The sequence below is a fragment of the Zeus faber genome, assembly GCF_960531495.2.
Source record: "Zeus faber genome assembly, chromosome: 22".
NCBI lineage: Eukaryota > Metazoa > Chordata > Actinopteri > Zeiformes > Zeidae > Zeus > Zeus faber.
In genome coordinates, this window is record NC_137209.1 from 13,647,865 (window position 1) to 13,670,334 (window position 22,470).

The following is a 22,470-nucleotide window of genomic DNA, read 5'->3' on the forward strand; positions in this document are numbered from 1 at the left end:
TTAGGCTCTCTCTCTCTCTCTGAGCTTTAATCCCTGTTAGGATAATTGAAATCCGGGTAATTAATCAGAAGGACGGCTCTAATTTTGACGGATTCCCCCTTGCCGGCGCCTATTACCGACAGGTAATGACGATGCCCTGTTCAACTCATCTCATCTCAAGAGAAATGATTTTCAAATTTGAGTTCACGTGACCGCCGAGCCGGGTGATCCCTACCGGCAGACTTCCAGTCCAATATATTCTTTGGATCTTGTGTCCGTCGTCAAGGCGACCCACGGTCCGGTCTGCAAGCCTCGCCACTGGGATGTCGCCGCCACGTCGCCTCCTAAGCACCTTGCCAAACAATTTGAAATCACTCTCCAGTCGCCCCCCCGCCCCCGCCATCCCTTCGCAGTGAGGCCGGTCCCTGGCTGTTTGTGTCCACTATTCTGTGACGGTTGACAGCTCGAGACCACAGCCCAGCCACGCGGCCACGTGCACGCGCCGCCGTTCAAGGTCCCAATACGAAACCGGCTTCAGTCCGTGTTTTTATTATCAATCCCGCGTTTAATTAATTAAAAAAAATAATGATAAATAAAAAATAAAGCAACGACGAATTTGTTTGATTTTCTTCTCCCCCCCCCGTTTCTCGCTCCCCCCGCGTGCGCGAGGCGAGATGTGGCTGGGACGTGCAGGTCACCCTTTTCTCGTGGGGTTTTTTTTCGCAAACTGTGGGGGGTCCTCGCACGCCCAAAGCGCGGCGGCAGAAGCAAAGCCCGCAGGGGGAATTCACAAGTCAGAGGCGCCGGTGAAAAAACGGCTGCGCCTCCTCACACATCCACCCCAGGCGGGGAACGCCGGGAGGGGGGCGCGCTCGAGCGTCCCGATTCGCCTCCTTCGTCGCGTGTGGAGATGCCATACGTGACACCGTTGCCGTGGCAACCTCTGCGGGTGTCTACAGGTAGAGGATGTAGCGCGTACATCCGCTGACACAACACATAGCCTCCGCTTTCGAGCGCTTTGCGAATGGAACTTGCCTCCTGCGGCGCTTTGGGTGTGGGAGCGCGCCGGGCGGGGCGGGTGGGGTGTATACAGTTCGGCAAAGGGTGGTCCTGACTCGAAGTCTGTCCCCGGATGGTGGCCCCAGAGCATTGCTTGGTTGTCTGCAGAATGTACCTTGAAGGATGTCAAATGTTTTATTTCTCTCTTCTCTCTCTCTCTCTCTCTCTCTCTCTCTCTCTCTCTCTCTCTCTCCCTCTCTCTCTTATTTGATCTCACCATTTCGCTCTCTCTCCCCCTGCCAGATTGTATCAGGATAGACTGTAACCTCAGTAAGTGACTCTATGCATATATTTCTCTTTTTCTTTCCATGACCAAAAAACAAACAAAAAAAAAAAAAAACAACAACAAAAAAAACAAGTTGTATCTGTCTGTCTCGATTTGACTCTGTGCAATCCCCCCCCCCCCGCCCCCCCTTTTTTTTCTGCGCCGTCTGCCATGTCATTACGAGCGGCAGATCTCTCATTACCTTGCTCTGTTTGTTTTTCTTTTTCATCGGACTTTCGAATAGGCACCCGGAGTCGTATTTTGGCGGCGCGCCTTCCTCTCCAACCCCTGTCATTAGTGTCAGACGCATCCAATTTTCCCTTTTGCCTTTTTTATTCGTATTTGTCATCAGGGCGTTTTTGGTTTTCTTTCTTTTGTTTGTTTGGGGGTTCCCCCCCCCCCCGATGCCGTGTTATTATGAGTCCCGCCGACGTCTCCCAGTCGCCCCTCGTCCATCTGAGCGACCGTTTAAGTACCCCCCTCCCGTCTTTTCTGCCGTGAAATTGTTTCATTGCATCTTCCTATAATTGGGAATACAATCTGTTCCTCTCCTGATTAAAAAAAAACCAAACACAAAAAAAAATAAAAAATAAAACTAAAAGTTGACACACCCTGCCGCCCCTGTGGATGTTCCCGTCTCTGCATGAGGAAGTAGGCGCTCGGCGGAACACGCAGGTGCTGGGTGTTTCCTATTTGGGACGACCCAACCACCCCGGAAAGCTAATTGCTTACCCAGTGGGAAACGCAACCACCTGCCGTGTGCCGGGGCTCAGAGCAAGCTAATGTTTGATCGCCGCCTCCACCCTACACCCCTCCACCCTAAAATTCTGACGGGGACAGAACCCCCGACCCCACCCAAACTGTTGTTTCCACCACAGCCGTCTGTACAGGCGTGGCTGCAGGTAAGTGCGGCCCTGTGCGTGTGTGCCTGTCGAGCCTTGAAGTGCTTGAATTTGTCTTTGTCAGAAATTTGAAGTGCTGGGAAAACCTTGAAAATAGCTCCTTCTGTGCTGAAGTGCTTGAAGAGTCCTTGAAGAAAAAAATCGGCCGTTGAAAACCTGTGATGCAATACAACAATATCGGAATGGAAATGTTCCAGACTCGCTTTTACAACATAGATCATGCCAGGGAAATATTTAATCCAGCATGGTTGGAAATGGACACTTATAATCGTAGATGACGATGAGATTAATATTAGTTATATCGCTAATCGGTATGCAAATATAAATAATAGACAATGAGAAAGGATTAGTGTATTTAAATGAATCAAGATCACCTTGAAAATGTATCATATTTGTTTATGTATATGTTGTATTTGTTTGAAGTCCTTGAAAATGAACGCTTAAAAAGTACTTTAAGTCCTCAAATTTTATTTTATAATGGCAGAATTAACTGTGTGTGTGTGTGTGTGTGTGTGTGTGTGTGTGTGTGTGTGTGTGTCGGGGGGGGGGTATGCATGTGTCATTTGGTGTATTCAAACGCAGCTGACGCATTTGTCTGTGGAACGTTCATGCAGAGGAATCCAAAATGGTGTGTGTGTGTGTGTGTGTGTGTGTGTGTGTGTTTTAAAGGAGAACTTCCAAAGCCCTTGATAAAGGCGTTTATTAGGGCACATTATATTTTTTTTTTTCAAGCAGGACGGGCGTACGACGAATTGCCGTGACGCACATTGAAATGATCCCCAGTTTTGGCTGGGAATAGAAATGGAAGCGGTGCCGGTCTGCCAGGCGAACACTAGATGTCCTGCAAGCGCAGGGGATGCGGCGGGAGAGCGAGAGACCACAAGCGGGCTCCTCCACCCTTAAACGCCAGCATCTCCAAGTGTGCGTGTGTGTGTGTGCGACACCAACTCACTCTCCACGTCATCCCTGCCGTCGTTCACGCGGTGCCTTGTGTTTTTTTTTTGGGGGGGGGGGGGGTTGTTTTTTCCTGCTGTGGCACGCTGCCTTGCGGTCACTCACACGAAAGCCACGTCATAATAACTATGTAGAGAGAGAGAGGGAGGGAGAGAGAGAGAGGGAGAGAGATGGGGGGGAGGGGGAGGGGGAGAGGGAGAGAGAGATGGACAGAGAGGGAGCAAGGGGAGAGAGAGGGAGAGAGAGAGAGGGAGAGAGAGATGGGGGGGAGAGAGAGAGAGAGAGGGAGCAAGGGGAGAGAGAGATGGACAGAGAGAGGGAGAGAGAGAGATGGGGGGGAGAGAGATGGGGGGGGAGAGATGGACAGAGAGAGAGAGGGAGCAAGGGGCGAGAGAGAGATGGGGGGGAGAGAGAGATGGACAGAGAGAGGGAGAGAGAGATGGGGGAGAGAGAGGGAGAGAGAGAGAGAGATGGAGAGAGAGAGATGGGGGGGAGAGAGAGATGGGGGGAGAGAGAGATGGAGAGATGGGGGGAGAGAGATGGAGAGAGAGAGAGGGAGAGAGAGATGGACAGAGAGAGAGAGAGAGAGAGAGAGAGGGAGCAAGGGGCGAGAGAGAGAGAGAGAGAGAGATGTAAATCGGAGCCACAGACAATGATTTATTTCACGCAGAGGAGCTGCAGGCGGAGTAATCCTCTTCCTGGCTTTGAACTTAAGTCAGAAAATGAGGTCACACACCTCAACCCCACCCTCGCGCCCCCCCCCCCCCCAACCCCCCACCCCCGTCCGGGGCATGTTCCTCACGGGCGTCCTCCACGCCTCCTTCCTCGCCGGGGGGATCGGCGAGCACCGCGTCATGGAAGATACATCAGTTGAACGGGAGCTGACCCGAAACAGCCTCCTAAATAAACGTGCGGCGGGTGTATTCGGGTTTTTCGGCGCGTTTTTTTGTTTTTTTTTCTCCATCTTTTTTCAAGGATTTCACACGCGGGCGTTTTTTAGCCGCTCGTTTGGATTCCGGCGCTCTTTGGTGTGTTGGACGTGTTGACGCCACAGGAATACGTACAGGGTGGAGGTTTACAGGACGGAGGCCCGAAATAAAAAAAACATGATCATTAAAAATAAAAATTATAATAATTGTCATTAGAATTTATGGGGGAAAAAAAGCTCCTCAGATGTCGTCCGAGTTTGGGCTGCACTATAATAAGCTGCTGCTCTAATAAATAATGATTGACCCAAAATCAGACCTCCGGGGTCACTCGATACGCATGCCAGGCCATTTCTAAGACCGAAATATTGTCATTTCATAGAATATATTTTATTTTATTTTCTGAAAATTTGAGTTCGGGGTTTAAAATCTCTTGTGATTCCGTCATCATCACCGCAGTCCTCTCCGCGCTCTGAGGTAACAAACGTAGCCTCTGCTCTCCCATTTGAAGGCGCGGTAAAGCCCCGTTCGTAATCCAGCCCCGCGGGCTTAGATGTGGATCGTAAGCGCACGGCGTCGGTGCTGCCGGCTGACAACCAACGAAGCCAAAGGTGAACATCGGCCCGCTCTCTCCTATGGCCCGTCGTCTCAAGATCTCCGGGACCTAAAAAAAAAAAAAAAAACAGGGTCCGGGGGCCCAAACAAAGTGGGCGACCTCGATGCTACCCTGTACCGATACGAAGCTTGCACCGCCGACGCAAGCCATCCCATCGCCTCGGTTAGTCGACATTCACCAACTGGAGGATTTCAGCGTTTCTGACACACACTCGGAAGATGTGAAGGCGTTAAAAAAAATAATAATAAATTAAAACAAAAAAGGAGAAGAAGAAGAAATCCCTCTCGCCGCGTGCGGAACGATTCGACGGATTTTTGCGGCTGGAACTTTAAGTGTCCTCAGAGTCTGAACTGCGAGGAAAGGGAGGGGCGTTGAAAGGGGGTTTACCTCCGAAAGAAGAAGCCAACCTCGGTCACGCATCGGCGGGGTTGCTATCGACACCTCGAGGTGGCCACCGGCACCTCGGCGTCACCTCAGGGGGGATCGGGGGAGACTTACCGCCGTGCTCACCCCAGCCTCTCTCTGCGGAGGGCAGGGGTGAGGGGGAGTCGGGGCCCGGATGATGATTTAGGGAAGCACCGGGGGGGGGGGGCCCCCGTCTGCTCGTGTCACGCCCTTCGGCGCGGCCCACCTGCGGCCCGCTCGTTCCAAAAAAAACACGCCCACGCAGCGGCGCCGCCCGTAGTTTGGCATGCGTTGTCACGTTGGGATTACAGTCGCTGTTTAGTTTCGACTGTTTGGTGGGGGTTTTCTTTTTCGTTTTTTGGTGGAATTTTTGATTGAATGCAATCGTCCGACGGGGATTACGTGCGGAAAACCAATAACACGTATATTCAGCCTGGCAAACAAATGAATATGCATGCGTGCCGCGGTATGATACGTTCTTATCTCTTAAAGAAAACAAAAGCTAAATGTCCGTAGACCGCGCGCGCACACACACACACACACACACACACACACACACACCAACAGACAAGTGCCCATCACAGCCCCAGGTGCCCACTGCGGATACTTTAGTTCACCGGCTGACAGAAGACAGGTGTCGCCGGCTGTCACGGCCACATTACATCTGAATGGATGGTGTGTTCAACCTAATTTATATTGAATTGGGTTCCTCGCTCCCGCTGCCCCCCCCCCCCCCACCGTCTTGGAGCAGATGGCTCTCTTTTCGACTTCCCCCGCCATTTCGCGAGATGGCATTTGAACGAGTTCCTTATCGCTCGCTGTGGCCGCGAGACGCCGCCTCCCGTCTCCCGGTGCCCTCCCCCGGCTCCGTGGACGCCGGCGCTCGCTTTTGAACGCGCATCCCGGTGTGGATTTTTTTTCGTGTTTTTTTTTGCTTTAAAGGCAATTTAATGCTCCAACGGAGGTCATCCTTTTCTTTTGTTTGATGTCGGTTTTATCCGCCCCCCCCCCCCCCCCCAAAAAAAAAAAACGGCGGCCAAATGCCGACGCAACGAGCCGACGAGAGCCCCGCGGCGATTAACATAACGCCACGGGTGTGTGCACCCTAAGCGACGGGCGCGTCCTTGATCCGAGCGATTTCAACTCAAAACCGCCGGTGCGCCCAGACAAACTGTTGCACGGTTCCCCGGCAAGCGACGCAGACACACGCAAAAAAATAAAAAATAAAAGAAGCAAATCTTCGCACCACAAACGCATGTTTTAAAAGTGCTAAAAATGCACTCGTGCGCATCAGTGGAGGGAAAAAAAAAAAATAATAATAATAATAATAAAAATTGTATCATACTTTTTTCTCTGCATGTATTAATGCGAGATGCACCAAACGCCTCTTAAAATGTTAAACAGAAATGACCTAATAAAGAGGCGCTTTGAAGCCTATACAAACTTCAAAGGAATATGTAATAAGTTTTGCATTTTCCCGATTGAAGCCGACGTGGAATATACGCAGGGAGTGCGCGTGCGTCACGGGGGGAGGCAAGATAAATGCTTGGTGTTTGTTTTTTTTTGTGAGGGGAAGCATTCACTTTGTGCATAATAGTAATATATATATATATATATATATATATATATATATATATATTTTTTTTTTTAATCAAGCAACATTTCTGCAATTAAAGGCTAGGTTCTCTATTTTCTCCAGCCCAGGCCCTTATTAAAATGTGGAATTGTGGAAACACGAAAGAGTTGATAAAAAAAAAAAACTGAAAAACCGACATTTTTATTAAGGCCCGGGCTGGGTGGGGGGTGGGGGAGGGGAAAGAAAAAAAGCCAACTTGTAATTGCAATCCTTGAATCGCAATTTATTTCACGTTTAATTGAAATTTCATGCAAAATATACAGTTGCTGTGTTTAAGCCCAGCGGAGCGTATCCACGGCGAGGGCCGTCCAGTATTCGCCCCCAAATACAGGTTAAAGAAACTCATCATTAAAAGAACCATCCGTTGTAGATTCATGTCGTGTAGTCTGGCCTGGACCAGCGTTGGCGCCTTGAACATGCGCGTTATTATTCATCATATGATGAACTGACGCGGTGATATTTCAACCAGCCAGCCCCCACAGATTGCATCAAACCGAAAGTATCCGCGTCGATGTTCACCTTTCTGCCGCGTTGATCACCGGCAATCTGTTAAGCCGGCCTGCGGTGCCGCCAGGTGCGTAAGATAAAGGCAAAAATGCAGAAACTCAGAATGCGCCTCATTTCAGCCCCCAAAAAGCCGCTCGCTCGTCGCCTCGGCTCCGATTGAGTTGCTGTGATGTGACCGTCTAGTGGCTACAGTGCCAGTGCAGAGCATTCCATACTATAAATATGATTTCAGAAAAAAAACCCAAACGCATTACGATTCTTGTTTTTGTTATTTTTTTTATCGCATGTGCTAATGTGTTCCATTGAAAGCCCTAACGTGTAGACGGTGTTGCCTTGCATCACGCCCTCAGTTCCTGTCGAAATCCCTTTGATTGAGCAGGAGCGGCGTGTTCCACCTGAATACGGCGCGGGGTGGGAGGAAGTGCACACGCCATTGCATCAGCCAAGAGCCCCGGGTGCTGATAAAAAAAACAAAAAAACAAAAAAACAAAAAAAAAAACAAGAATCATAATTGGGAGACGTCGCCGCTTCTTAGATGGTATTACCTAGCGCCTTCGCACCGCCGGCTTCCCCTCGCAAAGTGACGCCCCCCCCACCCCCTTTTCCGACAGGCAGACAAAACAAGAATTGATGCAAATTGTCGTAACACTCTACTCAGCGCTCACTTCAAAAGCCCAAAAAAAACAAGTGCGCGAGCGAAATCTACAAATGTGTTCCGCCGTCGTCAACGGCCTTTATTTCCGAAACCGCGCCGCGCACACAAAGGGACCCGGAGGAAACGCGGTGCCAAGTGGCCGCAAATCAAAAAGGGGTTCTCGCGCAGGCGGAGGGGGGCCGCGCTGTGAAGTTGATGGCCCGTGCAATGTTGCCGAACAGCCGCCGACCTCGGGGAGCAAACGCGATTTTTATTTATTTGGCTTTGCTTTTCTATTTTATAAGGAAATAAATCCCCAACCGATTTGAAATACCCACCATTGTACTCCCACCGTGTGGCGTCGCCCCGCAGCCCCCGGTGTTCGGTGGCTCCAATCCAGCCCCAGAAAATTCTCCTTTTCAGAAGACGTGGAACTTGAATCACGGCACCACGACACATTATTAACGGCGGATACTTTTTAAATCCAAAACCACCTTTTCCAGTGACCGCAGGGTGGCAGTGGCTACGGCGGGTTGCGCAGTAGGCACCGGTGCAGCTTCCTGTTTCTAGTCGCGCAAACGTAGCCGCATGAGCCGATTGGCGGAAGTGCAAAGAGTCGATGAAACCCCGATGAAGTGCCTGCCCCCGCCTCCCCGCTTGGCACGACATGACTGATACCTTTGGGAGCTTCCTGTTTGCGTTCAAGGTCGTTCGCTCCGTTGGACCGCCTCCACCCATGTTCAAGCACACGCGAGAAGCGGCGGCGGGGCGGCAAGTTTCTCGGCGTGGGCGAACCTACATCCTTGAACGTCAAACTTCTCCTTGTCCCGGTTGCACTGTCAGGGTTGGACCTAGTTGCCGTCGCACGAGGCCTCCGACCGGTTCGGTGCGGTTAGTCAGCCGTTCTGCCATCGCACCACAGCAATGGACGACGGTTTTATTGGTCTTACAGGTGCAAATGCACTTAACACACACGCACACACACACACACACACACACGCACGCATGCATGCAGAGAGTGCTCATAACACATATACACGCACACGTGCAGGGAGCGGTGGCTGGAGAAATGTGCCTCCAGAGGCAGCCAGGAGCAGTGGGCGTGGTTCAACTCAGCGTCTCGCGTCTTCCGGCGCCGGACCTGCTCCGCCCTTCCAGGTGGGCGCCGACGGCCTGGTGCTCTGGTCCCTGTGCCCGCGCCCCTCGGGCTCTGCCTCCTGCAAGCCCTTGCCGGACACGCCAGCAGCCCGCAAACCCCGGCTCCGGACCGGCCCGTTGACCCAAACCACCGCGCCCGCGCTGGGAAAGGCGGTTCACCCCAAAAATTGATTTGATTCGGGGACGGGGATGTGACGGATAAAGGAAGGGGGAAGAGGTGACGGGGGGGAGCACACGTGAGGACGGGGGTGGAGACGAAGTGGAGGCGCGTTGAGGACTGGCGTCGGGGAGAGGACTGTGAAGTGTGTGTGTGTGTGTGTGTGTGTGTGTGTGTGTGTGTGTGTGTGTGTGTGTGTGTGTGTGTGTGTGTGTGTGTGTGTGTGTGTGTGTGTGTGTGTGTGTGTGCGCGAGAAAAGATGGAAGGGCATAGCACCACATTGCTGGAGGCCGCGGAGGAATGTGTGATTCATTCCTCGCTTCTCAAAATCAATCTGCCTCCAATCTCAACACCCCACACACCCCCCCCCCCCCCCCCACCCGGCAGGAACACATCTCCCCGTGGTGGCCATCTGCAACACCGGGAGATATCAGTGACTGTTATCTCGCCATGTATGCTATACCAGCGCCGCGGATCCCCCTACAGAGGGTCTCGAGAACATTAAAGGTGGGGTGGGGCGGGGGCGGCGAGGCTTTCTAAAATCAAACGGTGAATATTAATGCGCGCGGGGGGCGCGGGCGACCACTGGCGCTGAAACACAGACACGCGCACGTCACCGGCACGTGTGCAGAAATGGGAGGAAAGAATGGGAGAGGGGAAAAAAAAGAGAAATGTCCATAGACCGGCGGCGAACGCACCGACACACACATACACGCACGCACAGGCACACGCAGGCGGGTTGGTCTTATCTCTGTAATTGGCACAGGGGGGGTGGTGGCGATGGTGGCGGTGGAGGGGTGGGTGACAGAGCGAGGGATGTAGATAATCACGGCCGGGGGGGGGGGGTCATAGTCTGTTTGGCGGCTGCCCCGCCCTCCCCTCTTCCACTTCTTCTCTCCCCCTCTCTCAACCCCCCCACCCCCAGACACACACACGCACACACACACAAACACAGTTGAAGTGGAGTACAGCTCTGGAATATTGTGTGTGTGTGTGTGTGTGTGTGTGTGTGTGTCAGGCAAAAGCAGCAATTAGCCTATCTCCTGGCATTTCCGATCAGCGCCGATCTGTCGGCGTCGTCCCCCTTGCGCGGCCGCTCGCCAGGGCGTCCGTGATCGGGCCACTTCCTTCCCGCTGAGATGGAAGTGGAAATAGCGATGTCTTTGGATGCCAGCCAAAATTAGGCGTCGGCTCCAGAGGAGGCCTGAATGAATGAATCATTGTCCCCACGGAAGCCCGAATTGGGACGAAGATTTGTATTCGTCATCAAATCAATGAGTGGACGTTTGTTTTGACGTGAACTGTGTGTGTGGCATGTGCTATCCCCCAGATCTCGATTGAAAGCAGAAATGGGAAACTTTCGCTGTTTAAGATGGGGATCGCCCACATAGTCACTTGAGGGACCTCAGGAGAGTGTGGCAGTTTCAGGGACCGCCGGCACAGACACACGGACGACGGCGTTGAGAAAACACTGTTTATTGTGGACAGGGGCCTTGATACAACAAGCCCCGGAGCGGATGGACACAGGTCACGACAGGGGCTCCGCTCTCCTGAGTGAGTGTGGGGATGGGGGTTTTACCTGTTGCTCGCGAGACCAACCAACGGGCAACAGGTATGCAGCCACCCTGATCCTGGGTCCCCCCCGCTACCGAGACCCAGGACAGGTGTGGCTGCTCAAACCACACCATCCCCACACCACGGAGACTTTGGGAAAGATGTATCTAACCCTTTTCCTTATACTTAGCTTCTTGCATGCATGTGGAAAATAAAGTACCGGGGTGTAGACACACAAAAAGTTCCAGGTTGTACACAATGCTGTTCCCCCTTGCTGCTTTGCCAAAAATATTTTTTTCTGGTTTAGCTGGCGCGTGGCTTAGTTCTAACCAAGACCTTGAAAGTCAATGAGGGGCAGTTAACACAGTAAGTGGTCATGAATCATGTAAGGGCACCCCTGGGTCCGGGAATACGGTGTCATTTGCATAGACCCGCCTCGATGAATTCCATTCGAGCAACGCACAAAAGAATCAGCCCTGAGGGTGAGCCGGCCTGAGCCGAGGCTGGGAGGAGGAACCACATTTTAGCCGCGGTGCCCATTAAAGCCTTCCTTGGACGCCAAAGACGCCATCATTACCGAGAACTTTCACACAAAGCGCTCTGCTGTGAAAGGATGGCTTGAATTGTCCAGGGACATACGGATGAAACGAATGGGGGTGGAAAAAACAGCGGCACAATGGTGGAACAAGCTCCCGCCTCTCCGGAAGAAAGGCTGAATGGCTTTCCATGCTGAGTATTTCATAGATTTTACCTACTTACTGGTACCGAATCCCGCTCTGTCAATCGAAGTCACTTTGAACAACTTGTTCTGCAAATTGTCAAAATTGCAAGCGACAGGCGGACGATGGCGTTATTCAAGGTGGACACCCCAGCTGTCGCTTGATTAACGTGGTCCAGGAATAGCGGTCCAGGTGGTCCGAAGCTGTCTAGGAGGGGTTCCCATTGGCAACACTGGGCGCAAGCGGTGGCCATGACCTGACCAATGGGGCTATTGGAGATCGGCCACAATATCCGGGCGTAACAGTGGGTTCACGGCATATTTTCGACGCTGTTACGGGAGCACGCCGTTACACCTCAGGCGCCAAAGCTGCGAATAGACTCTCCGAAATGTGTTTTTTCCGTCCCGTCGTTTGGCATTCTGCGGAGGTGCGAGGCGGCAATTTTGCGCAGGGTGCCCCTCGCTCCGACCGTAATGAATGGCGTCCGGCATATCAAACCGAGCGGCGCCTGACCTCGGCAGGGCCGCGCCGGAGTCGCGTCCCCCGCCCCGCCCGGACGCCTGGCAGAGTGCGGTAATCAAGTGTGAAGGTTGAGAGGAGCAAACAGCCATTAACCTCGCCGACACGAGCCACCCCCGTCGCCCGCGGAGGACGAGGGGGGTTGGTGCCGCCGCGCCTGCTCCAGTGCACGGCGGATGGGTTTCGGGGCGCGTGTATTTATGTGCACCTCTGCCTGAAGCAAACAATTATGTGTGAATAATATTCACATATTCATATATGACCACTGGCTGGTTGATAGGTGTGTGTGTGTGTGTGTGTGTGTGTCTGTGTGTTAAAATCTCAGGCTTGTGCAGAGCAGGTTTACCCGGCAATGCAAACACATATTTACCGTTGTCATTTCAAGTTGTCATTTCTTTTTTTTTTTTTACACACAGTGTCAGGAGCGTAGGAAAGCATTTGAAATGTGAAATGTGTTAGGGACGATTTGACAGGTTCCGGAGGGGGCCTCAACTATTTATTTTTTTTTTTTTATTCAATGTACGATGTTATTTCCTCTGTTCCTGGAGACTGAGACTATTAAAAACTAGAGCTAACGCACCCAAATATTGCCTATACAGCAACACAACCCAGCCCAATGCAACCTCCCTTTCCACGCGGTTCCCGTTCGCTGCCCGGTGCACATGTCACAGTAGTGCTGGGTCACTGTGTCAGCACAGTGTGTGTGGCGGCGTCCCGAGCCGCTCCATCTGGTCAGGGACCGACCGGCTGGCTCAAGCTGGACGACCCACAGCACAGTACAGTACCTTGCATGGGAGCAAGTCGTGTGTGTGTGTGTGTGTGTGTGTGTGTGTGTGTGTGTGTGTGTGTGTGTGTGTGTGTGTGTGTGTGTGTGTGTGTGTGTGTGTGTGTGTGTGTGTGTGTGTGTGTGTGTGTGTGTGTGTGTGTGTGTGTGTGTGTGCGCTTTAACATACTTTGACTCAAAAGTCAAATATTAATTCAAATGGTGTCAAGCTCTCCAGCGGATGGATTATCAGAAAACAATCAAGTATCAGTACTACAGACCATATTTCTTTTCTTGTGTTGATTTGATCTTGGATTTAAAATAAAAATAAAAATAATAATAAAATAAAAATAAAAATAAAAAAAGATGAGGGCCTAGACTCGTACTCTCTAGCGATTGGATGTTGGGAAAGAAATAGCTAAAACTGGAGTAGATTACATCGCATTATGAATAGAGACCTGGAAAAACACTGAGCCTTTTTATCAGTAGGCGGGCGAGTGGGCGGGCAGTCAGGCTTGTGTCGAGTGCGGGGTTATGGCTGTGTGTGTGTGTGTGTGTGTGTGTGTGTGTGTGTGTGTGTGTGTGTGTGTGTGTGTGTGTGTGTGTGTGTGTGTGTGTGTGTGTGTGTGTGTGTGTGTGTGTGTGTGTGTGTGTGTGTGTGTGTGTGTGTGAATATTTACATTTCCAGGGCGCTGAGCGTACCGATCTCCGTGCGATTCAGAATGCATCACGGCTCTCTCTCTCTCTCTCTCTCTCTCTCGCTCTGCAGAAATGAGTAGCATTTGCAGGATTATTTATTTGGGGTGGGCGTGTTCAGTCATTTGAACTAAGAGGCAACGCAAAAATCAATAGCGAATCAAGCGACTTTTTTTTTTTTTTTTTTATCTGTAGGCATTTTCCTCAGAGAATACAGGGTTCAAGGAGGGTGTTGATACCTGGGACAGATCGTGTGTGTGTGTGTGTGTGTGTGTGTGGGTGTGTGTGTGTGTGTGCGCGCGCGCTGACATCTCCGCAGGGCCACCAGGGGGAGAGGGAGGGGTCGAGGGAGGGGTGTGTGTTAGAAACAACGGAGAGAGAGAGGAAGGTGGTGGGGGCTCTTCCTCGTGCCAGGGAGCACAGATGGCAGAGGAGAGAGGGGTCATCGGGCCTGGCACAGAAGAAGTGCTCGCTCCGGGGCTTTGCGCAGGCACACATCTAGACAGATATCATAAAATGTAAAAATGCCGAGAATAGTAATAATGATGGGCGGGTGGATGCATGTGAACAGTATAATAGGGTGGCATAAAGGGTCGTCCATTAATCAGAAGGTTGCTTGGATCCCCACCTCCTCCCTGAAGACCTCGAGCAAGAATCTTTTTCTACCCTTCTGATGGTTTCAACCCGAGCGATTTGGGCATTCTCAAAATAAGCATATCATAAAAGCGGTCGTCTCGCTCGGTTTGGACGAGGTGAAACATATACGGGCGCATGTCCTCAAGCACGCGAATCGCCGAAACGAATCGTCTCACACACATTCTTGCACGGGTAACAATGTGAGCTCCGAAGAAATGCACCTGGTTAGTGAGGACCCGCGTTCCTGGCGCACGTTCGAAACCAAAAAATATAGTCAATTCGGAGACCGGTCCTCACCAGTACACTATAGTAAAACACACACACATACACCCACACAGGCGGCAGAATGACACCATGTAGCGTCAGTGCGTCTTATGTTACCCCAATCGCTAACTTGGGTTCCCGCACCTCCCGGATATTCCAGAACTGGAGACCCCCAATACAATTCACACAGAAGCTCCGAGAACAATCTCTCGCTTCATCTTTAGCCGCCCCTCCAACACCCCGCACACACACACACACCCTAGAATCCATTGACATTAACACACGCGCACACACACACACACACGCTATATATTGTCCAATTAGGGACGGTGGTTGGAGGGATCGGGTTGTGTGCGCGGCGGGAGGAAAGTCGCCCGGGCTGTGAGTCGACGGTGTATCTGTACGGCACACAACGAGTGTTCGCGCCATGAACGGCAGCCGCGTCTCGCTCGCTCTCTCACTTTGTACCTCCGTCCGCGCCCTCCCATCGACCCCGCCGTTGCTTCCCGTCGATGTCGGCGGCGGCCGATCGCTCGCAGCCGCATCTCGAACCGTTTTCTGGCCCGACGTTGCTCGTTAGAACCTTGGTCCTCGCGTGCCCGCAGCCATCCTTGTGAAAGGCGGTTATACTGGTACTGAATACTTCATGTTTTTTTTTTAAGCCTTTGGGGGGGGCGAACGGTCAGAACTCTGTTTGCCACACGTCAGGAATCGACTCTTACCGTATGTCTCTCCGCCTGTTTTTTACGGGTTTAATTCTGACGCTACATAAGTACACCCCCCGGCTCGGCGCTCTTGGAATTCCTTCCTCGACGCGAAACGTGAAACCCTGAATGAAAATACACAAAAACAGCCGGACGGAGATTTGAGACCAGCTGGAGGAGCTGCACATATTTATTGATCCACGGAGGCGAGTTTAGTCGTGTAGAGAGTCCGATGCGAAATATTAATAACAGCGCCGTGGAAAATTATAGTGGTAATCCGTAATGCCATGTTTGATACTCACTTTATTTGCAACATTGCAAGTGTGTGCTCCGATGCTGTTTCCAGTGTGGGTGGTGGGGTCGGTTTTGAGAATAATTCGGAGGCAGACCGGATTACCACTTTAAGGTCCCGTTTGCAGCCATCGCATCGCGTCTCACGCACACATCGGGCAGAAAGCAGAGGGACTAACCCTAACCATAACCGTAACCATAACCCTAACCATAACCCTAACCATAACCATAACCCTAACCCTAGCCCGGGAGGCGCAGCCGCTCGCCTCGTGAAATTTAGAAAGTGCCCATCAGCAGACACACACACACACACACACACACAAAAAAGACCAAAAAAAAAAACCTGATTAGGGAGCGAGAGAACCGCCGCGCACCTCCGGGCGTGATGTCGTGATGGTATTACATCTGCAGCCATTCTACAGTATTGTTCGATCGTAAAAAAAAAAAAAGTGTAAGCGTTTCTTTCTGATGACATACTGTACGGTGCTCTATAAAAAAAAAAAAAAAAAAAAAAAAAAAAAATCAATGACAATCCATTTACTTTTCCATTCATTTTTAAAACAGACGAACAAACAAACGAGGCAGTTTTTGAGGGTAACATCGCATTGGATGGAAATGATTATTTCAAATCGATACAAAAAAAACCCCAAAACATGTTTAAAGCAGAATTCTGCGAAATTGACATCAGAGTTCAATCAACAAACGGAATGTCCCATCGCACATCCGGGGGGGGGGGGGCATTGTCGCCTTGCCGATGGCTCGGAAAGGCCGGGAGTGTCAGCCACTCTGCCGCGTTTTCGTCCCGTTCCACATGAAGAATGAATGTGTTTTCGATGTCCAGAGGTAGACACATCAGCCGGTGGGACGCTTCATTTTTGACCCCGGCTTCGTCTTGGGAGCTCAGTGGCCTTTTTACCGCCGATTTGATGCGTTTGCGTTCCTGTGCGCGTACATTAAAAGCTACAAAAACTGTGTGTGTGTGTGTGTGATTGTACGCGCAGTATCGGCTGACATGTTTAAGGGTACGGTGCGTTTTGGACCCCCCCCCCCCAGATGGGAGGGTGGCGGGAAGCCGCCCTGGGTCCATTACCTTGCCGGGAAATGATGATCGTGAGCACAATGAGGAGACGAAAAAGGCGAAATGCAAGGCTGCACTCCTACAGGCACGCACACACCCCTGTATTTAATTACACCATCTGTCCATCGCGATAAGCGGCGCCGGCGTACGGAGAGAAACTTACGAGATGCTGTAGAGATGCACGCGCCCCCACCACCCCCCGCCCCCGCCCCCTTCCCCACAGGGTCAGCGCATATTGGTGTTGTCTTGGGCGAAGGTCCCCATCCCGATCCGCCCGCCCGACCCACTCATCCTCCTCCTGCTTTTAAATAAACACAACGTCTTGGCAACGCCTCCACCTCTCCTCTGAGAGGGGCTGCTGAGCTGAGAATGAGAGAAGGGAGGGAGGGAGGGAGGGAGGGAGGCAGCCTGGATGGTGCTGAGCCTTCTTTAATTGGACTGCGGTCAGTCGGCTGTATATGCTCGTGTGTGTGTGTGTGTGTGTGTGTGTGCGTGTGCCTGTGCGTGTGCGAAATTCCTCGCCGGGCGCTCGCGGCCCATAATTCCCGTTCCCCCCCCGTGGGAACGGCGGCGGCCTCGCACTGCACCGCCACGTCACAGCGCGCAAACGCAAACGCAAACGCAAAGGGCGGCGGCTTCCACTCGCCTCGGTTTGCGCAGATCTCCGCTCGGCGGGGGAGAGGGCTCGGGGTCCCGAGTCAGCGTTGGCGTCGGCGTGACGGAAACGCAAACTGGCACATACGGGGGCGCTGTGAAAGCTGCTTTCTTTTTTTTTGTGTTTGTTTGCATACTGTAGGTACACACACACACACACACACACACACACACATATATTTATATAACTGTCGTGTGGCGCCGAGCACAAGCGCTTTCTAATATAAACACAACTTCTCTGCACTGAAAGAGACTCTATTTTGTTTTTCCTTTCTCTTTTTTTGGTGTCCTCATCCTCCCTGATTCGAATTCACAGCGCGCCCTCCGGTGTGTGTGTGTGTGTGTTTGTGTGTGTGTGTGTGTGTGTGTGTAGGGGTGGGGGGCCGGTTCAGCCGAGCATGGCCTAAACTGTCTCGTTGTGCCCAGACACATCATCTCACTCTGTCCCCCCCCCGCCCCAGCGGGCCGCGACCCTTTGACCCCTCGACACCAACTCCGAAGACCCCCGGTGGTCGTGCCCTGATCCGTAACACTTCGGGACCCTCCGTCTGTCCCCGACCATCCGCCCGCTCCGCATATGCTCCGGTGACCCCTGCGGGACGACGATTTGGCCGGTTGCTGCGCTCTGCGTAACGCCCGCCTGCGCTTCACCGCGCGGGGCTTTTTGAGGTCGGGCCAGGGACCCCCCGTCATGCCGCGGCCCCCGGTCACCTTGGCACGGCGCGTATTGTTCCCTCTGACAGTCTCGGTTAGCTCAGTGGCTCGGCCGGTCGGGATCCCTGCCCGTGTCGGGAAAACGCTTGCCAGCCCGGTTTTTGGTTCGGCTTCTGGCGGTCGGGATTGGAAATGGACCGAGGCGGCGGGTCGGTTTTTATTCGGAGGGTTTTTTCCCCGTCTGCATCGGCTTTCTGTCGTCCAGGGTCATGAGGGACCTGCCCAAACGACAAGCCGACGACTCGCATTCCAGGGCCCGTGACCTGACCGGTCGGTGCCCAACGCTCCCTCCCATCCCTTTGGTTTTCAACCTGCATTTTAGTCTCACGCGTGAATATATGCAGCCGTCCAGCTCGGTATCACGTCCGCCGCCTTCTCTCGAGTGCGTCTGACGAGCGCCGGGATGGCGGTAAAAGGGGTCCACAGGTCATAAAAACAACACAAATAAAAACAATAGAGTGACTGATGGCGACAGGCCGACGGCACAAGCATCCATTGATCCAGTCGCATTAATCAGGCCTGTTCGCACAGCGCCGCGGCCAAATGACAGACGGCCTGCCGCCCGAGCCCAACGGGGCCCCTTGCGCTATTTTTTTTGAAACAAAGATAAGAAATCTGAAGGCCCGTCCCCCTCCACCGCCGCCGCCGCCACCCGAATGTGGCGGAAACGTGGGGGACAAGGGGAGGGATGAAGGGAAGGCGGAGGAAGGCGGAGGAAGCCGGCGCTTTGTTGGCGGGACCGCAGGGGGCGCCCTCGGCGGCGGTCCGAGACAAAGCGGCGCGGGGCCGGGGCCGCCACAAAGGGAATTAATTGCGTTTAAATATTTGCGTCTCTTTTATTAATGATCACTTTGTCCTGCTTAGTTTCCATAGCGATGAGTTCCTCCTCAGTCTGCAGCCCCCGTGGCATTAAGGGCTGAGCGCTTCATTTAACTCCTGGCTGCAGTTGCTCTCCTTGCCTCCTTGTTTAGAGGAGTTTTTTTGGTTTTGTTTTTATTTCAAAGTCTTTTTTTTTTTTTTTTTGTTCCACCCCCCCCCCAGAGTCTTTTCAAATCATTGTACATTACTTTATTTTCAAACCTTTTTTTTTTTTTTTAATGTGAAAGTGAACTCCGAGCCCCGTTCCCATGAGTCACTGTAAAACCCGGGAGAAACAATGTCATTCGTCAACATTAACGTCTGCTTCAGTCCGAGGTGCCGATGGCGCGTCTAAAGTCTGCCTCGGCTTTCGCTACGTAGGGCGACCGGATTAGAGAGTGCTTATTTTTTTAAACACCCCGTCTAAACGACCAGTACGTGCACACACTCACACACACACACACACACACACACACACGCACAGGCATGTATTACTTCGATCGAGCACTTATCGAAAATTGCGTTAAATGCTGAAAAAAAAACGAAATACATGCTTTTCACCGGAGCTAAAAACAAAAAAATTGATTATAGCAAACTTCACAATAGCACTTTACTCGGTACAGCTGTGGTAAAGAGTCCCACGCTATAAATATTTTGGCACCAGGGTTAATAATAAACTCACTTTGAAAGTTCCTATTGATGAACTGGTTGGAAGAGCTGCGGCCGAAGCTTGGCTTTCCTTATTGAAATACAAGCTGCTTTCCCATGTTTAGTAGAAAAATAATTATTGAAACTCTCTGTCTTGGATTATGGTGATATACGTATATATAAAATAATATATGTAACTTATCGACATGCAGCTGTTACCACCCTTAAACCCTTAGATGCTATAAATCATACCGCTCTTAGATTTATTACTGGCCCTCCCTCTTTGCGAGATGAGATGAACACTGGTATATGTCCATTTACAAAGTGCGTTACTTTACTTCATTATTACACCTCAACGTAGGCGATTATCAAACGCAATCTCAGGACTGCATTACACTCGATGTTAACGCGGGTCAACGCCGAACTCGGAGAGTTGTGCTCGGGACTCGTGAATTAACCCTTCAATTGCGCTTTATTGCTTCCTCGTTACCATTTGGACATTTTAGAAATATGCTTACGAATCTCTCTTTTTTTTTTTTTTTTTTTTTTTTAAATGTCGTTGTTTAAACTATGAATTGTTTTAACCAGTGTTGATATTTGCGTTCGCATGATAGTTTTTCATATTCTCGCTCTCTTGTGTTATTTTTGTGATATTTGTTTCCGCCCGATGTGTTCACGGCATCGCTGACAATGGGGGTTCACCCCTCATTGTATCCCCGAGAACAAACTCGAGGTGGAATGAAAAATTACATCCTCGCATGTACACGCTGGGCTTTTCTCAAGTGGTGTTGTTATTGCGCTCCAAGCTCCGGGCCTAGGACCTAATGGGTCCCACGCTGCACTTTTCCAGCCTTCGGCCCAAAGCTCCTCTCTGTCTCTCTGGCCTCTCCTTACCAACCAGGGAGCCGCATATCGTTAGACACCCCATTGTTAGTACTATTGCAGCCAAATGGACCTCGGCATTACCCAACAACACTGGCGCCTGCTCTCCCTTTGCCTCTTGCGGCCCGGGCCGGATAAATATTACATGGGCCTAACCCCCAAAAGGGTAGCCTTTCCCATTTTCCGGGCGCCGCGCCGGACTCTATCAGGTTCCACAGTCGTGCATCAACCCATCATCTCGGTTCACCTGCGTTCAGGTATTTATTTTATTTTTTTTCAACCTCTTTTTTTTTTTTTTTTTCTCTCCTTCACAATTTAAGTGCGGGGCTTACTCTGCAGGTTCTTTTTTACTATGTTGTCATTTATTTTTGCTTCCCCACAATATAAAAACTTTATTCTCTCTCTCGGAATCCTTTACCCTTTTTCGCCGGCTTTACCTCTGCTCGCCGGGCAACTTTCATCATGCTCTTGATCCCCCCCCCTCTCTCTTTGTGGCAATATAGCAGTCTTTTCCTATATTTACTGCACACACTGTGTGATTAAAAGTCTCTCTATCCAATTTCATGTGGCTGGGGACAAAAAAAAGTTAACAGCCATAAATGGGAAAACAATTCTCTCCTGGCCTGTGTGTTTCTGCCAGGTGGGGTCCATCAATAGATGGAACCTTTTTCCCCATAAACTAAATCATTTCACACACAACCGGCTTGGGGGAACAATCATATTTCGCCAGGCGACACTTTATCATTTGCTGGAGCGCCTATAACCAGTCACTGTGTGTGTTGGTAGGAAACTAATATTTGACGTCTGATACACAAATCCTCCCCACCAATGGTGTTAGAAAGCCGCTGTCTTTTCATCTCAAGCTCTCTTTGTTTACTGACCGCAGTGGTCCTCCCGCTTCGCCCCCAGGCAGCTAGGGGTCTTACAGGAGGTGACTGGTCTCGGCTCCAGCCCCCCTCCAGCACTGGGCTATTTCAGTCTGCCACCCCCCGGTAATGAGCTGGAAGTCTCACAATTTTCTACGTTTGGGCAGCAGGCTGGAGTCGTGTGCTGAGGTGGGAGTGTTTCTTCCAAAAGATACACCCTTTCTCCTATTCCGAATCGGAAAGTCGGGGTGGATCACAGCACAGCAACACGTCAGCACGCCTGCCTTTAATGGTTCACAAAATTCCCTTTGCTTACTACTCTGTGGTTTTACCGGGGACATCCATCTTTTCCCGAACACATTTAGCTTTAGAAGTGAGGAGTACTGACTCAGTGACCCAGTTGCGACTTCCATTGGAATGCAGCGTCACTCGTCACCTCAGCACACCAAGAGTCCTGAACCTTAACTCAAACTTGAGGCTCCAGACGGTCTCTTCGGAGAGATCAGCCACAACGTTAAAACCGCTATATAACCACTTATATTGTGTAGGTCGCCCTTGTGCCGCAAAAACAGCTCTGACCCGTGGAGGCATGGACTCCACAAGACCTCTGAAGGTGTCCTGTGGTATCTGGCACCAAGACGTTAGAAGCAGATCCTTTAAATCCTGTAAGTTGTGAGGTGGGGCCCCCATGGATCAGGCTTGTTGTTCCAGCACATCCCACAGATGCTCCATCGGATCGGACCCTAACCCCGACCATCCACATGATGTAGAGGAAAACGTGATTCATCAGACCAGGCCACCTTCTTCCATTGCTCCATGGTCCAGTTCTGACGCTCATGTGTCCATTGTAGGCGCTTTCGGTGGTGGACAGGGGTCAGCATGGGCACTCTGACTGGTCTGTGCAGCAAGCTGTGATGCACTGTGTGTTCTGACACATTTCTATCATAAGCATTGTAGGTTCACTTGCGAATATTTGCAGCCATCGCCCGCTTCCAACTGGTGTCGCGTCTTCTCTCGAGTGCTTTTGACGAGCGCCTGGACAGCGCTATACAGATTACGTGTCCACAGTTCATACAAAGATGACTGTCACATGCTTCATCACAAAGTGAACGACAGCATGGCCACAACGCTTTTGTGCCCACTCCTTCTGCCTTCAAGGCTAAGAGAGGCTCTTTTTATGGTTGTTCTTTACCCTCGTAATTCACTAGTTTTTTTTGTTCATGTTTTGACGGGGAACAGGGGTTCGAGGCTGGAGGTGGGGTTTCTGTTCCTTCAGGTTTTTGAATCAGGGAACACGCCGCGGCACGGCTATTAGCTGACAAACAGCCGTCACTGCCACTTTACCCGTTGAATGGCTTCAACTCGTCACGGCGCATTGCAGGAGGGATTCGTTTTCTTGCTGCCTTCATCAAAATCCATACGCCCA

General features: G+C 51.4%; 1 protein-coding gene across 1 annotated transcript in view; it reads left to right on the forward strand.

Moving 5' to 3' along the window:
• Positions 1–22,470, forward strand: part of nrxn2b (neurexin 2b) — a 677,945-nt gene that overhangs the window by 337,154 nt on the left and 318,321 nt on the right. The window contains exon 11 of the mRNA XM_080022852.1: positions 1,282–1,308. Within this exon, the coding sequence (XP_079878978.1) occupies positions 1,282–1,308 (27 nt within the window). The remainder of the gene's footprint in view (positions 1–1,281; positions 1,309–22,470) is intronic.